The 19,197-nt window shown below is 45.7% G+C and overlaps 1 protein-coding gene across 8 annotated transcripts in view; it reads left to right on the plus strand.

The window, feature by feature from the left end:
* Positions 1-19,197, plus strand: part of EPN2 (epsin 2) — a 68,286-nt gene that overhangs the window by 38,089 nt on the left and 11,000 nt on the right. For 5 of the 8 annotated variants that reach the window (XM_066576596.1, XM_066576595.1, XM_066576602.1 and 2 more), the window contains exons 3-6: positions 7,746-7,858; positions 8,188-8,280; positions 8,565-8,739; positions 12,402-12,575. In XM_066576596.1, coding sequence (XP_066432693.1) covers positions 7,746-7,858; positions 8,188-8,280; positions 8,565-8,739; positions 12,402-12,575 — 555 coding nt within the window. The remainder of the gene's footprint in view (positions 1-7,745; positions 7,859-8,187; positions 8,281-8,564; positions 8,740-12,401; positions 12,576-19,197) is intronic. The other 3 variants (XM_066576600.1, XM_066576599.1, XM_066576601.1) reach the window with 3 other exon arrangements.

Raw genomic sequence — 19,197 nt, forward strand, 5'->3', positions numbered from 1 at the left:
AATCACGCTGTCTGAAGCTTCCCATAGCATTGCTATGGAAAGCGCAGGGCCGGCGTCCACGAGCGAAGAATCATAGCGATTCTCCGCTCGCGGGATCTAAATCGCGGCACGCCAATATTTACTGCAGTTCTCTGCGGTGAGCCTTTCTGTCGTATAGGCTCAGCTCGGACAGCCGTCAGCTCTCCCCTGCTCCCCGGCATCGGCTCCTGCGGCGGAGATCTGCCGTAGGATATCGCTACGCCTGTGGAAAGGCAGCCTTAGGCTAGATTCACACCGACGTATTTGCGTGCATAAAATTTACTCCCTCAATACACGGAGAATAGAACCCATTGATTTCAGCAGCTTCATTCAAATGTCTAGATTTTTCCTGCATATTTCGGTTTGCACAAAAAAAGTGCAGCAAACTCTATTTTTTTGCTTATTTGCGCACCAAAGGACACCATAGAAGTCAATGCTGGGGGCACAAATGTGTGCAATACGCAAGGTTTTATATATGATCCACTGCATAATTCCGCTGAAAAAGGAACACATCTGAAACTCATTAGACTAATTAGCTATTTCAATCGGTTGAAATCTTTGTTTGCTGCGTGCAAATGAACATGATTTGTGGGCACAAACAGTGAAATACGCCGTTGTGCATACAAAAGAGCATCGTTTACTCCACAAAAGCCCTACGCTCATGTAAAGGAAGTCTTAGCCTGGGTTCACACACAGCGGAATTGCGTCGGAAATCTCGCGGTTTGGCCGCAGTGAAAAAATGCGAGATTTCCTCCGGTAAAAGCACTGCTTCAAAACCCGCTCGCTCTTCCACTGCGGCCGGTGCTCCCATAGAGGAGAGCGCGGCCGCAGCGGAGGAAGAAAAAGAATGAGCATGCTGCGGACGGCTAATCCGAGCCGCAGTGCCGGCTTTGGCGCGGCGGATTTGCCATCCCGTGTGGACGAGATTTCTGAGAAATCTCGTCCACATGGCTGGCTAATCCCGGGATTAGCGGCCGCAAGCGGATTTGCCGCGGCGAAATTCCGGATGGAATTTCCACGGCAAATCTGCCCCGTGTGAACCCAGCCTTAGGGCGCCCTAAATGCTGCACAATGTTGACTGGTAGAATCGCTGCAGAATTTACGCAGCGTTTCTATTATAAGCCATTTTCACATGCTGGGGATATTTCTAAATCCGCAGCGGAGCTCTTTATGCTGCAGATTGAGGTTGCTGCATTCTACCCTTGAAATACAAGCAATTCAAAATCTGGTCAAATCCATAGAATTGAGGTGCGGATTTTGCCAATACAGAATGGCCGCCGGTATCCTGTTGCGGCAGCGATTTTGCCTTCGCTTTCCTTCACATACGTTTTAGACGTCAGTTTTTAACTGGAACGTGTGTTTTGGATTTACAAGCATTTTTCCAGGTGTCTTTTTTCCCCTAATTCGGGCACTCTTAACATGCGTATTTTCTAACATCTTTCATGCATTGTAGAAAAACCTTTGCAAAAATGTGAGGAAGAAACAGCAAATCTTCAGCCTGCAAATAGAACAGCTACTGACCCAAAAAACACGGCAAGTGGAAAAAAGCACCACCAAAAATATGCAGAGTAGCGTTTCCTAATTCCCCATTGACCTACATGTGACATCTGGCCACAGCACTCTTTTTTTTACCGCAGTATATATATTTTTTAATACAGCAAAGCCACCCAGAGACACTATTAAAACATGGCGTTTTTGAGGAAAAATAGCAGTACATGTGCAGTACAGTTTTTGTATTTCCCGCGCCGTCGCTTAGCGATGACGCAGGTACTCGCAGCCCATATGCAATGTAATTATGTATTTCCAAGACCATAGAGTCGCGGATTAAGCAGTAAAATAGAATATGCTGCGGTTTTCCTTACGCAATTCGTATCCGCGTGTGAGGGAAAAGTCAAAACAACATGTCTTCCAATACTAGGGCAGACTGCGATTGCAGAATCCACAATTCAAATCCGGTCGTGTGAGAACGGCCTTACACAGATGGAAACAGCATAGGGAAGCCTGCTTGGCTGTTTCTGTAAATCCCAACCAAGTCCCAATGTAGCGGGGGCAGAACTAAAGGTAGGCGCACATCCCAGAGGCATATCCTGTGATGGCTGAGATGGAAATATCCCTTTAAGAAGTTTAAGGGTTACCCTTCCCCCATCTACAGTAATATGATTGTCAATTACTAAGTTACAATTTGTCGTCCTACTTTATAGACTTGCCCACCAGTTTATATGTGGAAAGGCAGTTATGGGGTACTACGGGGCTTGTGATGCCAAGTATAATCCTGCTACACAGATATTTAGGGGGTTTTCCCGTAAGGCCTCTTTCACATGGGCAACAGTGATATGGTGCTACAAAGTTGTGCAGCTTTGTAGTGCTATTTTGCCGGTATTTTCTGGGGGGCTTGAAATATAAGCCCTAACATCAATACATTACCTAACAGGCGCTGTCTGCTCCGCTTCACTTCTACTCTGCTGTCTGTGATTGGTTCATCGAGCGCAGCAGTGAATGGCTGAGCCGCGGCACTCAAGAACCAATCACAGCCAGTGCTTCCTGGAGGCGGAATTTTTGGAAGCGCTGGCTAAACATTACACACAAGTGCCGGAGCTGTGGAGGAGAAGTGCGGCAGAGCGGATAGTGGCTGTTAGGTGATGTATCACAGATGTGACCCCAGAGTGCAGCATAAAATCAGGTAACCAGTTTTCCTTGGATCAGTTTCATTGTGAATCCACATTAGATGGGAAAGTCCAGTGATCGGAGCGACTTCCAACAAGGCCCGGTCATCAGTACTAGACTAGCCGGGGCCGGGATGTCACTGACAACCATGTGGGGTTTTCTCATGTAACGGTGTGAGAAGTATACAGAGAATTACATAATTGAGGAGAAACATCCAGAGAAAGGGGATCCTGTGGATGGAAACAACTCATCACTAAAAGGGGTCAGCAGAGGATGTCAGGAATCGTTCTGACCAACAGGTGCCGCACAGTCGAGAGCAGCTGAGCACATCACTGGTGCTGCAACTAATGTGTCCGATTACACAACTTACCATTCCTTACCACGGATGGGCTATAACAGCAGACGACCAGTTCCAGCGCCATTGTGTCTAGGAGAAACAAAAAGACAAGACTCCAGCGGGCAAAAGAGCAGAAAACTTGTATCAGTGAGCAGCAGAAAACCATCTCCTGGTCAGATGGATGCAGATCTCTCTTGCCCTGTGCTGATGGAACGTCAGAATTTGCTGCAAGCAGCATGAATAGATGACCCCTTCCTGTCAGGCTGGAGGAGGTGTAGTAATGGTGTGGGGAAGGTTTTCTTGGTGCACCCCGGGTCCTCTGATACCTGTGGAAGGACACCACAATGAATTGCTGCCGTTCTGAAGGCCAAAACGCTAATAGATGGGGGTCTCTAATAAAGTGGCCATTCAGTGTATGTAATGCTGGATGATCTGTCACCAGATTCCATGTTATCAGATCTTTTTTGCATGAAGGGAAATGATTCATAAAACATTTGGTTTTTGAAGGGGAAATCCACAGTATTCTCAGTATCAAACCATCTTCTGGCAGGTTGCAGTGATTTTTATCTCTTACGGTCCCTCATTTCAGACACCGGCAAATTACAAAAAAAGTGGTCTAAATTTTTTGTTCACATGTTATCACTGTGCCCTTATAGAAGATGGTTTTATGTGGATTTCCCCTTTAAGAACACATACCTGATATGTTCACCATGTTGGAGGGTAAATCCGTGCCTCTACACACATACGGCTGGAAATATGTGAAGAAATCCTAAATACAACCCTAACCTCTCAGGCTTTGAGTAAAGCTGATTGCCTGACAGGTGCCCACATATGCCATCTCCCCGCTGGCCCAGTGGCTGCAGCTCTGGCACAGAGAATAGACAGATGGTGTGCTGGGAATCCTGCTTTAGTGATTAGCAGAATTTGGAAGTAATTTCTCATGTGCTGAAGGCGAGCGGGGAAAACCGGCCTGTGGTGGCCTTCAACGTGGGGCGGGGGTGGCCTGAACTGCCCGGCAACAGGTGGATTTTTACTGATGATCAGATATCACCCTGAGCCATCATATCACTTGCATTGGAAAGACCCAATGAGACCCCCACTGTGCTGCCGATGCATAGGGGTACTAGAAAGGGTAAATCTGTCTGTGTAAGGGGCTTACCTAAAGGGGTTAAAAAGTTGCTATCTTAATAAATGGGAGATGTGCCAAACTTTGCGCCATAATGTCACATGCCAAATTTCAGCATAGCAAAACAGAGCGTGCCTAGAGGACATCTTCTGATTGGCTGAGGCTCTGCAAATATGAAGCACAATTTCTGATGCACCATCAAGAGAGTGCCTGATGACTGGTAGGTAGCAGGAGGTGCTGCTGGATCCTTGTAATGGGAGGCGTAATAACCTGCAGGCTGGCCATTTGGAAAGCACAGTGTGCACTGCACAGGAAGACTTGATGTGTCTTATGTCCGAAAAGGAGCTGCATTGGGCAAAGTTGAAGGCACAAAACAGAAGGTAAAGGAGCCAGCATAAGAGACCATGTGTTGCAGAACCAGAGATGACTGATAAAGCAAGGAGACTGAACAGAGAAAACCACAGTAGAGTTTCTCTCTTGACCCAACACAAGCTCAGAGGTTGGTGGTAGTGGTGACTCCTGTGCAACACAACCGTAAGTGAGGCTGGCCTCAACCCAGATGCTAGGTGTGCCCACCAGATCAAGAGACACAGTTCATTAGAAAGCAGGCTATAAGAGTCAGGGCTAACATTTAAGGAAAGTGGATATTGTGCAAGGTTTGTGCGTTTTCAACCAGATTCATGAATCGGTTCAAGGGATATAGCAACAGTATACCGCAGTGTAGTGTTGGCCTGTGAGCTATGTTACACCTCTGTATTCTGGTACAACAGGACTGACCTGTGTACGGTATCTTTTGCTATTTTCCTGTTTTTTTGTTGTTGATGTTTCGTATTACATATACAATAGCCTTAATCCTAGGATTTAGATAGCTGGAGCTAGAGTTAGGAAAGTGTACGGTAAAAACTAATTGTTTGTGTGTTATTCTACCATTGTTCACCTGCATTATTCGGGACTTAGATAAATATTGTGGATTTTTCTAACTCCTTCTGCTGAATCGTATCCTGAATCTGCAGCTACTTGTCAAATATGGTTGCCCCGAGACTGCAGCTTAAGTGGTGCATGATGGGATTTTTGGGGGAAAATTCGGTGACAACCAGTATGGCTGCCATTATAGCTCCAACAGAGGCTGTCACCCAACAGTGGTCATAGGGATCATTGGAGATGTGAATGGTGAATTCCATTGTCCGAGTTCACATTAAAATGAGAGGAAAAAGAAAAAAGGAGAACAGAAAGGTCTCCATATACATTAGAGTTTGGTTGTCTGAACCCACCGATAATGGTAGGACTGGACAACTCTCTGATGTTTATGGGAACGGCTCAACTTTCCCCAACCGATAATGTCAGGGGAAAGAAGGATCGGGGATAGTGAATTTCAAAGCCTGATCCTTTTGTTCCTCAGGAAATAAGTTGTTGTCTGAATTGTCTGTATGAGGTTTAAGGGGTTGTACCAAGATTACTAATTATTAAAGGATAGGGAATGACCACCACTGAGATCCCCACCGACCTTCAGGACAGGGCTCCAGTGTCTCACTCTGACTGTCACTGTGGGGGTCTCTTCTCCCCTGCAGTAATGTCACTGTACATATGGGGTGCTGACTGATGAGTGGGTGCTGCTTGGGTATCTCCGCCGCCCCATTGACAAGTAAATGGAGCATTAGTGTGCTTGTGTAACTAACACTCTATTCAGTCTCCTCCTCACTGTGGGCGTACGATAACCTCACAGTACGGAGGATTGGAGACACGGGACCCCTGTTCTCAAGATTGGTGGGGATCTCAGCAGTGAGACCCCCACCTGTCAACAAGTTATTGCCTATTCGGTGCATAGGGGATAACTTGCAGTTTTGGCACAACCATAAGCACACAGACATTCGGCCAAGCTGACCTATCGATCCTCCGGCAGTTGTTGAAGGTGTATAGGCAGCAGAAGAGTAAGGAGGTTGGGGGTACATTGGGCATTGCTTGCAGCGGGGCATAGCTAGGGTGTTTGGCCTGGCAGGGCATGTGCCTGACGTTCGCCCACTGTGGGACTGTCCTCGTTATCTGTCCCCGATGTTATTTGGTGCTAATTGGCAGATTGCGGCACAGTACGTCATCTCTCACGCAGGCAGCTCTCTTTCTGTACGGTCAGTTCTGTCCCAGCTCTCTATGTCCTTGTCACAGGAATTCCGGGAATGAGGCCTTGTGACCCCGTTGGTCCCATAACTCTGCCCTCGCTTCCTGTCTGTAGGGCTCTGCAGTATTTCCCGGATCTCTGAGCTGTACCATGCTGGGGTTTATGTGCCAGTATATTCTGGGATTCCTTGAGTGATGCTTGGCACGCTCCGATGCCAGGCTGGACAGCTGTGTGTCTGCCTGCGCTTGCACAATATAGTCTGTACTGCGTGGCCATGTATCAGGACTGAACTTCCCACGGTTTGGAGACTAGATGTTCATGACAGAGAGGAGGGGTCTACGTAATCCTTCTACATTTCCTTCTAAACTATGTCCTTTTGTGATAACATTTCTATTCCATTGTTTTTTTTTTTGTTTTATCAGTTTCTAGGAAAGCTGGGTAAAAAACAATATGGCTTCCATTACAACTCACAAAGAGATTAACTTTCCCAGATCCCTGAATGACATATCTAGGTAGTCATGCAGTGATATTTACCCCACATAATACTGCAGTTATTGTGCCATGATGAATATAGTGTATGCTGATGAAGACACAGACTAAAAGCGACCCTCCACTTCTTGCCCAATTTGACACTTGGTCATATGGTATGGACCTTCCATTTTCGGTGAGGTCATTGCAGGGGGCTAGCTGTTTGGCTTACTACAATAACCAAGCCAGCCGAACAGCTAGCCCCCTGCAATGATGTCACCGACTTTGGAAGGGGCAAGAAGTGGAGATTCTGACACAACTGGACTAGGAAGGATGTCCCATTCCTGGACAACCCCTTTTAAACAAGCGTAATGCACTGCAAATTGCTACCAGCCTACCAAACATGAGAAGTGGTACTGTGCACCATTACATACACAGAATAAGGGCTTAGTCACACGGACGTTCTTAACATCCAAGTTCTGTCCGCCCTTGAAATGGACAAAACCTAAACTAAATTGCAGCATGGCCGTTGTCAGCGCCAAAAGTAAACCTGAATTCATCACTGAAGACAAGCCGGTTCCCCTCCGTAGCATCCAGTTTTGTGGTTCACGATACACTGTAAACGGAGGTGACAGTGGGGGTCAGAGGCCGTACATGTAATGGGGATCAAATGTCCTTCAGCCAAGCGCCTGGAAATGGTTCCAACAGACACAGGGGTGTAACGATGGCGCCCCCTGTCTGTGAATGGCGGACAACAAAACAGTTGGACCTACTCGTACTTGTCAGACGATCAGATGATTCTCTATACGGGTGGTCTATCGAGGCGGTCCTGAGCCCGGTCGCCTTCTGTGCCCTCACACATTCACTGCTTTCATATCTGCCTGATGTAACTCTATGACAAGTTTTGCAGCAAAATGAGAACTTCTTCTAAGTGCTTGATTTTTTTTTTTTACAAAAAGTGTATTTTCCTTAAGTTGAATATTATGCAGTCTTATTCTTTTTCTTTTTTGGTTCCACAGCTACCTCTCCCCGAGTCTCTTCGGAGTTAGAACAAGCCCGACCCCAGACAAGCGGAGAGGAGGAGCTACAATTACAACTAGCTCTTGCCATGAGCAGAGAGGTGGCTGAACAGGTGAGCATGGGTGCAGCATTACATGAAAGTTGCACTGCATGTAAAAGCATGCCCCTAAGACCTCTTAAAATGGGCTGGGTCTAGCTTGAATTGGCCCCACCCTCCTATGCTATGGGTTGTGTGAATTTGGGCTCTCCCGCTCTATAGGCTCTGATAATATGAACAAACAGGAAGTATGGGAAGGAATTGTTCCATAGGGTCAGATACCCCCTACCTGCCGCCGAGGGATGGGTTGGGAAGGGTCTACTTGAACATGGCAATGTGCAGTGGAATGAACCAGGAGACATTTGTTTAGATTGTATCATATATATATATATATATATATGCAGGAGGAGCGCATTCGGCGAGGAGACGACTTACGACTTCAGATGGCACTTGAGGAAAGCAGGAAGGATACTATCAAATTCCCAAAAAAGAAAGGGGTAAGATTAGCAATGGGATCAACAGTCCCACATCATATTATGGTCTCTCTTCTGCATAAAATCAAAGGATTTGTTAATGGATCAGCACGCAGCTACATAGACATTGTCTCCAAAGGGCTTCAATAACCTTCATGTAACTTTTATCAATATATAATTACCTGTTAACACCTTTACAAAACATGTTCTCTTGCTTTAAAAGATGTAGTGAGTAGCTTTGCAGATGTTTCAATATGAACAACATATATGTCATTAGTTTTTATAACTCATAATTTGGTTAATTCCAGCAGCAACCACAGACTTCATTGTTGGAACTTATGGATGCTTTGCCTTCAGGGGCCCCTGCCCCCCAGAAGTCAGAGTCTTGGACAGCAGGGTCAGCAACAGCATCAAGCAACCACCAAGACCCCTGGGGAGGATCAGCTGCCACCTCCTCTGGCATAGATCCCTGGCAATCTTTTGGTATGTCCTCTAGTGTCTTTTTGTTTCTTCTTTGTCTAAGTAGCTTGTACCCCTTATGTGCGAGAACTTTTATGTGTGTTACTTTTATAATGCTGCTCCTATGTACAGGAATATAACCACTATAATACTGTCCCATATGTACAAGAATATAACTACTATAATACTGCCCCCCTATGTACCAGAATATAACTACTATAATACTGCCCCCTATGTACAAGAATATAACTACTATAATACTGCTCCCTATGTAACAGAATATAACTACTTTAATACTGCCCCCTATGTACAAGAATATAACTACTATAATACTGCTCCCATGTACAAGAATATAACTACTATAATACTGCCCCCTATATACAAGAATATAATTACTATTATACTCCCCCTATGTACAAGAATATAACTACTATAATACTGCCCCCTATGTACAAGAATATAACTACTATAATACTGTCCCTATGTACCAGAATATAACTACTATAATACTGCCCCCTGTGTACAAGAATATAACTACTATACTACTGCCCCCCATGTACAAGAATATAACTACTATAATACTACCTTCTATGTACAAGAATATAACTAGTATAATACTGCCCACTATGTACAAGAATATAACTACTATGATACTGCTCCTATGTACAAGAATATAACTACTATAATACTGCTCCCTATGTACAAGAATATAACTACTATAATACTGCCCCCTATGTACAAGAATATAACTACTATAATACTGCCTCCTATGTATAGGAATATAACTACTATAATACTGCCCCCTATGTACAAGAAGACAACTCCTATAATACTGCCCCCTATGTACAAGAATACAACTACTATAATACTGCTTCCTATATACAAGAATATAACTACTATAATACTGCCTCCTATGTACAAGAATATAACTACTATAATACTGCCCCCTATGTACAAGAATATAACTACTATAATACTGCCCCCTATATACAAGAATATAACTACTATAATACTGCCCCTATGTACAAGAATATAACTACTATAATACTACCCCTATGTACAAGAATATAACTACTATAATACTGCCCCCTATGTACAAGAATATAACTACTATAATACTGCTCCCCTATGTACAAGAATATAACTACTATAATACTGCCCCTATGTACAAGAATATAACTAATATAATACTGCCCACTATGTACAAGAATATAACTACTATAATACTACCTCCTATGTACAAGAATATAACTACTATAATACTACCTCCTATGTACAAGAATATAACTACTATAATACTGCCCCCTATATACAAGAATATAACTACTATAATACTGCCCCCTCATGTACAATAATATAACTACTATAATAATGCCCCCTATGTACAAGAATATAACTACTATAATACTGCCCCCTATGTACAAGAATATAACTACTATAATACTGCCCCCTATGTACAAGAATATAACTCCTATAATACTGCCCCCTATGTACAAGAATACAACTACTATAATACTGCTTCCTATATACAAGAATATAACTACTATAATACTGCCTCCTATGTACAAGAATATAACTACTATAATACTGCCCCCTATGTACAAGAATATAACTACTATAATACTGCCCCCTATATACAAGAATATAACTACTATAATACTGCCCCTATGTACAAGAATATAACTACTATAATACTACCCCTATGTACAAGAATATAACTACTATAATACTGCCCCCTATGTACAAGAATATAACTACTATAATACTGCCCCCTATGTACAAGAATATAACTACTATTATACTGCCCCCTATGTACAAGAATATAACTACTATAATACTGCCCCTATGTACAAGAATATAACTAATATAATACTGCCCACTATGTACAAGAATATAACTACTATAATACTACCTCCTATGTACAAGAATATAACTACTATAATACTACCTCCTATGTACAAGAATATAACTACTATAATACTGCCCCCTATATACAAGAATATAACTACTATAATACTGCCCCCTCATGTACAATAATATAACTACTATAATAATGCCCCCTATGTACAAGAATATAACTACTATAATACTGCCCCCTATGTACAAGAATATAACTACGATAATACTGCCCCCTATGTACAAGAATATAACTACTATAATACTGCCCCCTATGTACAAGAATATAACTACTATAATACTGCCCCCTATGTACAAGAATATAACTACTATAATACTGCCCCCTACGTACAAGAATATAACTACTATAATACTGCTCCTATGTACAGGAATATAACTACTATAATACTGCCCCCTATGTACAAGAATATAACTACTATAATACTGCCCCCTATGTACAAGAATATAACTACTATAATACTGCCCCCTATATACAGGAATATAACTACTATAATATTGCCCCCTATGTACAAGAATATAACTACTATAATACTGCTCCTATGTACAAGAATATAACTACTATAATACTGCCCCCGATGTACAAGAATATAACTACTATAATACTGCCTCCTATGTACAAGAATATAACTACTATAATACTGCCTCCTATGTACAAGAATATAACTACTATAATACTGCCTCCTATGTACAAGAATATAACTACTATAATACTGCCTCCTATGTACAAGAATATAACTACTATAATACTGCCTCCTATGTACAAGAATATAACTACTATAATACTGCTCCCTATGTACAAGAATATAACTACTATAATACTGCTCCCTATGTACAAGAATATAACTACTATAATACTGCCCCCTATGTACACGAATATAACTACTATAATACTGCTCCTATATACAAGAATATAACTACTATAATACTGCTCCCTATGTACAAGAATATAACTACTATAATACTGCTCCTATATACAAGAATATAACTACTATAATCCTGCCTCCTATGTACAAGAATATAACTACTATAATACTGCCTTCTATGTACAAGAATATAACTACTATAATACTGCCCCCTATGTACAAGAATATAACTACTATAATCCTGCCTCCTATGTACAAGAATATAACTACTATAATACTGCCCCCTATGTACAAGAATATAACTACTATAATACTGCCCCCTATTTTCTGAAGTCTTGGGGAAGAATGAGGCAGGTGCAGTGTAATGCAACTAGTTTGCCTATTGTACTTGCAGCTCCTTATACTGTGGTCAGCTAGTCGGCCACCTGCCCCTTTGCTTACCCAGCAGATACACAGGAGCTTAGTGTTGGAGTCGTTCTGACATGACATCATTCATTTGGAAAGTTTCTTGGCGATTCTGACACATTCCTCCATGTAAGGTCACAATGTTGCTGAAGAAAAATATCTTGGTAGAATGTGAAGTCGGCCTTTGTCCAGGACATACACACAAGTGTCTGACGGATTTCGGAGCTACCTTTAAAAAAGGCCACATTGTGTGGTATAAGCTAAGATTCCCGTAACCGGACAGCACAGAAGGGCTGTTGTATGACTCGTTTATGGAAATCCCTTTCGTAATAAAAGTATTCTCAATGAACTTGACCTACCTGCTCCCACAGTTAGAAATGTAGGAACATGTGGTCGTCACGTGTTTGGATATTTTAGGGGGTGGGGTCATGACTATGTCCCTGTATATGTAAATAATGATTGCCCACGGCCCGGCATTGTGTGATATAATTATTTATATAGCAGGTAGAAAACCATCCGCCAACAGTGATCCTTGGGGTACAAGCTCAGCTTCTACAACGCAGTCTCTTCCAAAAAAACAAGATCCCTGGGTACCTACGCAGGCGGCGGGAGCTGCTAATTCCACAACAGATCCTTGGGGACCGGCTCCAGCAATTAAAACAAGTACAAGCACAGGTAGGCAGGTTCCATCATGTAGGGTAATGACAAGAGTGACTATGATGATGATGATTATCCGTTCAGTCGCATCCGATCTTCGGTCACTCCATGGATCAATGTTCTCCACGCACTCCTGTCTTTCGCGGCTTCTTTCAGTTCGGTGATTGACATGTTGGTGGTGGCCTTGATTGTATCTCGCCATCTTGTTCTTTGTCATCCTGATCTTCTCTTCCCACTGACCTTGCCGAGCATCAGTCCTGTTTCCAGTTCGTGCGCATCACGTGGCCAAAAACACAGAGCCGCTGTTTGATGATTTTGCCCTCTAGTGATATTTTCGGTTTGACCTGATCCAACACTACCTTGTTCGCTGTCATGGCGGTCCAAGGTATCTCCATCATTCTCCTCCAACACCATAGTTCAAACGCATCAATTTTCTTTCTGTCTGTTGTCCTGAACGTCCAACCTTCACAACCATCCGTCGTTATGGGAAAGACAATTGCATTGACCAGTCCGGTTTTCGTTGCAATGCTAATGTCCTTGCTTTTCCAGATCTCTTCCGTTCCTTGTATTGCATTCCTACCAAGTGCGATCAGTCTCTTGATCTCAGGCCCAGATTGCCTGTTGCAATTGATTCTGGATCAAAGGAAGATGAAATCTTGGACCGACTCGACTTCTTCATTGTTAATTTTTATGTTTACTGTATCGTTGCCTACTGCGGTCATGACTTTTGTTTCGTTTGACTATGAAACTCCATCTAATTATCAAAATATTGCCCATCTAATTATTGAAATTTTGCTTGCATCTGTTCCCCCAAAACTCTTATGGATCCCTTATACTCCTTAACCTCTTCCCACCGCAGCCATTTTTTCCTCCATGTTTAAAAAAAACAAAAAACAGACGATACACAGGGGTCGGAGCATCAGCTTCCGCCCCATACCCTGTGTGTTGTTGAGCTGGCAGCAGGTGACTGATCAGCTGATCGTCAGGTCCCCAAGGGATGGGCCCTAGCTGATCAGCTGCTTATGACCTATCATGAGGATAGGTCATCAATAACATTTGCCTGGAAAAGCCCTTTAACTTACCAGATAATGTACTGGAAAACGTTAAAAACTGAAATGGAAAAGAGTGTCATTTCACCACTTGGAGGAGTTGGTTTTTTCAGTGTTCATGATTTGGTAAAAATGACATGTTACATTTATTCTGTGGATCAGTACAATTATCACAATACCAAATTTATAGAATTTTTATTATGGTCTACTACTTTTAGGTAGGCTTTTATAAAAAATTGCTTCTATCGCCATCTTCAGACCCCCATAATTTTTTCCCCTGGAAATGGGCCAGTGTGGGGGCTTCTTTTTTGTTAGGTGAGCTGTAGCTTTTATTCCTTCTTTTTTTGGGTACCTACTACTAGGGTTTTTTTAAATTTTGGGGGTGTGAGGCTGCGGCATTGTATTCATTGTGTGGGATAAATAATAATAGATCGGACTTTACAGACGTGGCTATACTAATTGTGTTTGTTTTTTTATATTGCTTTCATGGGAAAAACTGGGTATTTTTTGTAATATTTAAAAAAGTTTTATTATTATAATTATTAGAGATGAGCGAGCACCAAAATGCTCGGGTGCTCGTTACTCGGGACGAAATTATCGCGATGCTCGAGGGTTCGTTTCGAGTAACGAACCCCATTGAAGTCAATGGGCGACCCGAGCATTTTTGTATTTCAGCGATGCTCGCTAAGGTTTTCATGTGTGAAAATCTGGGCAATTCAAGAAAGTGATGGGAACGACACAGCAACGGATAGGGCAGGCGAGGGGCTACATGTTGGGCTGCATCTCAAGTTCACAGGTCCCACTATTAAGCCACAATACCGGCAAGAGTGGCCCCTCCCCCCCCTCCCAACAACTTTTACTTCTGAAAAGCCCTCATTAGCATGGCATACCTTAGCTAAGCACCACACTACCTCCAACAAAGCACAATCACTGCCTGCATGACACTCCGCTGCCACTTCTCCTGGGTTACATGCTGCCCAACCCCCCCCCCCCGCACGACAGTGTCCACAGCGTACACCAAATTGTCCCTGCCCAGCCTTCAGCTGCCCTCATGCCACGCCACCCTCATGTCTATTTATAAGTGCGTCTGCCAGAGGAAAAGCAGGCACACACTACAGAGGGTTGGCATGGCTAGGCAGCGACCCCCCCATAAAAGGGGCGGGCCGATAGTCCACAATGCTGTACAGAAGCAATGAGAAATCCAATCCTGTGCCACCTCCATCTGGAGCTGCACACGTGGGCATAGCAATGGGGAACCTATGTGCCACACACTTTTCTATCTGTCAAGGTGTCTGCATGGCCCAGTCAGACCGCGTTTTTTTATAAATAGTCACAGGCAGGTACAACTCCACAATGGGAATTCCGTGTGCACCCACAGCATGGGTGGCTCCCTGGAACCCACCGGCGGTACATAAAAATATCCCATTGCATTGCCCATCACAGCTGAGGTAATGTCGTGCTTAATACAGGTGGGCTTCGGCCCACACTGCATGCCCCAGTCTGACTGGGGTTCTTTACAAGTGGACAGATGTAGGTTAAACTCCGTGTGCACCTACAGCATGGGTGGCTCCCTGGAACCCACCGGTGGTACATAAATAAATCCCATTGCATTGCCCATCACAGCTGAGGTAATGTCGTGGTTAATGCAGGTGGGCTTCGGCCCACACTGCATGCCCCAGTCAGACTGGGGTTCTTTACAAGTGGACAGATGTAGGTTAAACTCCATGTGCACCTACAGCATGGGTGGCTCCCTGGAACCCACCGGCGGTACATAAATATATCCCATTGCAGTGCCCTACTCAGCAGAGCTAACGTCAGATACAATACAGGTGGGCTTCGGCCCACACTGCATGCCCCAGTCAGACTGGTAATATGTACCTTAACAGTAACCTCGTTGGTGGTAATGTGGTGGTGACTGCGGACCTAGTAGCGCGGTTTTATGTAGTTGGTTTTCGGAATGTGGCCAGGATTAAGTGGGCCGTGGCGGGGGGATGGTGGTGGTGCTCTCTTGTTGTGTCGTTAAAGGTGAAATTCTTGGACTGCCACCAGACGGACCAATGCAAAGGTATTTGCCAAGAATGTTTTCATTTTTGGAGGAGGAGGGGGATGTTTTGGAGGCACTATGTGTCCTCTACACGTGTCCGTAGTTATATGCACCTTAACAGTAACAGCGTTGGTGGGAAATGGCCTCGCCGCCATCATGTCTTTGTGAAGCCTCTGTTTCCACACCCCAGTGACATACCATTAGCAGCTGTATAGGCAGAGCCCAGAATTATTAACATTTCAGCGGTAGCATTAGGGACAGGCCCCACTAACATATCACTAGCAGCAGTATAGGGGGAGCGCAGTCTTAGTTCCATTTCAGTAATAGTAGCACTCAAGACAGGCCCCAGTAACATTCCCATTGCAGCAGTTTAGGGAGATAACAGTCTCTTTCACATTTCAGTAGCTGCAGTATAGACAAGGCCCCAGTTACATTTATGTAGCTAAAGTGTAGGCCAACCCCACACACCTTTCTGTACCATGAGTGCAGGCGAAGAACATAGAAATTACTATGATTACACTGTAGGTGAGGGCCCAAAAAAATTGGTGTACCAACAGTACTAATGTACCTCAGAAAAAATTGGCCATGCCCAACCAAGATGGCAGGTGAAACCCATTAATCGCTTTGGTTAATGTGGCTTAAGTGGTAACTAGGCCTGGAGGCAGCCCAGTTGACCGAAAAATTGGTTCAAGTTAAAGTTTCAACGCTTTTAAGAGCATTGAAACGTATAAAAATTGTTTAGAAAAATTATATGAGTGAGCCTTGTGGCCCTAAGAAAAATTGCCCATTCGGCGTGATTACGTGAGGTTTCAGGAGGAGGAGCAGGAGGAGGAGGAGGAATATTATACACAGATTGATGAAGCAGAAATGTCCCCGTTTTGGATGGTGAGAGAGAACGATGCTTCCATCCGCGGGTGCAGCCTACGTATTGCTTAGGTATCGCTGCTGTCCGCTGGTGGAGAAGAGAAGTCTGGGGAAATCCAGGCTTTGTTCATCTTGATGAGTGTAAGCCTGTCGGCACTGTCGGTTGACAGGCGGGTACGCTTATCTGTGATGATTCCCCCAGCCGCACTAAACACCCTCTCTGACAGGACGCTAGCCGCAGGACAAGCAAGCACCTCCAGGGCATACAGCGCGAGTTCAGGCCACGTGTCCAGCTTCGACACCCAGTAGTTGTAGGTGGCAGAGGCGTCACGGAGGACGGTCGTGCGATCGGCTACGTACTCCCTCACCATCCTTTTACAATGCTCCCGCCGACTCAGCCTTGACTGGGGAGCGGTGACACAGTCTTGGTGGGGAGCCATAAAGCTGTCCAGGGCCTTAAAGAGTGTTGCACTGCCTGTGCTGTACATACTGCTCGATCTCCGCACCTCCCCTGCTACCTGGCCCTCGAACTGCGCCTTCTGCCACTAGCGCTGTCGGATGGGAATTTTACCATCAGCTTGTCCGCCAGGGTCCTGTGGTATAGCAACACTCTCGAACCCCTTTCCCCTTCGGGAATGAGAGTGGAAAAGTTCTCCTTATACCGTGGGTCGAGCAGTGTGTACACCCAGTAATCCGTAGTGGCCAGAATGCGTGCAACGTGAGGGTCACGAGAAAGGCATCCTAACATGAAGTCAGCCATGTGTGCCAGGGTCCCTGTACGCAACACATGGCTGTCTTCACTAGGAAGATCACTTTCAGGATCCTCCTCCTCCTCCTCCTCCTCAGGCCATACACGCTGAAAGGATGACAGGCAAGCAGCATGGGTACCGTCAGCAGTGGGCCAAGCTGTCTCTTCCCCCTCCTCCTCATCCTCCTCATGCTCCTCCTCCTCCTCCTCAACGCGCTGAGATATAGACAGGAGGGTGCTCTGACTATCCAGCGACATACTGTCTTCCCCCGCCTCCGTTTCCGAGCGCAAAGCATCTGCCTTTATGCTTTGCAGGGAACTTCTCAAGAGGCATAGCAGAGGAATGGTGACGCTAATGATTGCAGCATCGCCGCTCACCACCTGGGTAGACTCATCAAACTTTCCAAGGACCTGGCAGATGTCTGCCAACCAGGCCCACTCTTCTGAAAATAATTGAGGAGGCTGACTCCCACTGCGCCGCCCATGTTGGAGTTGGTATTCCACTATAGCTCTACGCTGCTCATAGAGCCTGGCCAACATATGGAGCGTAGAGTTCCACCGTGTGGGCACGTCGCACAGCAGTCGGTGCACTGGCAGATTAAACCGATGTTGCAGGGTGCGCAGGGTGGCAGCGTCCGTGTGGGACTTGCGGAAATGTGCGCAGAGCCGGCGCACCTTTCCGAGCAGGTCTGGAAAGCGTGGGTAGCTTTTCAGAAAGCGCTGAACCACCAAATTAAAGACGTGGGCCAGGCATGGCACGTGCGTGAGGCTGCCGAGCTGCAGAGCCGCCACCAGGTTACGCCCGTTGTCACACACGACCATGCCCGGTTGGAGGCTCAGCGGCGCAAGCCAACGGTCGGTCTGCTCTGTTAGACCCCGCAGCAGTTCGTGGGCCGTGTGCCTCTTATCTCCTAAGCTGAGTAGTTTCAGCACGGCCTGCTGACGCTTGCCCACCGCAGTGCTGCCACACCGCGCGACACCGACTGCTGGCGACGTCCTGCTGCTGCTGACACATCTAGATTGCGAGACAGAGGTTGCGGAGGAGGAGGAGGAGGGTGCTTTAGTGGAGGAAGCATACACCGCCGCACATACCAGCACCGCGCTGGGGCACGCAATTCTGGGGGTGGGTAGGACGTGAGCGGTCCCAGGCTCTGACTCTGTCCCAGCCTCCACTAAATTCACCCAATGTGCCGTCAGGGAGATATAGTGGCCCTGCCCGCCTGTGCTTGTCCACGTGTCCGTTGTTAAGTGGACCTTGGCAGTAACCGCATTGGTGAGGGCGCGTACAATGTTGCGGGAGACGTGGTCGTGCAGGGCTGGGACGGCACATCGGGAAAAGTAGTGGCGACTGGGAACTGAGTAGCGCGGGGCCGCCGCCGCTATCATACTTTTGAAGGACTCCGTTTCCACAACCCTATACGGCAGCATCTCAAGGCTGATAAATTTGGCTATGTGGACGGTTAACGCTTGAGCGTGCGGGTGCGTGGCGGCGTACTTGCGCTTGCGCTCAAACACTTGCGCTAGCGACGGCTGGACGGTGCGGTGCGAGACATTGGTGGATTGGGCCGAGGACAGCGGAGGTGAGGGTGTGGGTGCAGGCCAGGAGACGGTAGTGCCTGTGTCCTCAGAGCGGGGTTGGATCTCAGTGGCAGGTTGGGGCACAGGGGGAGAGGCAGCGGTGCAAACCGGAGGCGGTGAATGGCCTTCGTCCCACCTTGTGGGGTGCTTGGCCATCATATGTCTGCGCATGCTGGTGGTGGTGAGGCTGTTGGTGGATGCTCCCCGGCTGATCTTGGCGCGACAAAGGTTGCACACCACTGTTCATCGGTCGTCTGCACTCTCAGTGAAAAACTGCCAGACCTTTGAGCACCTCGGCCTCTGCAGGGTGGCATGGCGTGAGGGGGCGCTTTGGGAAACAGTTGGTGCAGTATTCGG

This window comes from Eleutherodactylus coqui, chromosome 8 (assembly GCF_035609145.1).
Source record: "Eleutherodactylus coqui strain aEleCoq1 chromosome 8, aEleCoq1.hap1, whole genome shotgun sequence".
Lineage (NCBI taxonomy): Eukaryota > Metazoa > Chordata > Amphibia > Anura > Eleutherodactylidae > Eleutherodactylus > Eleutherodactylus coqui.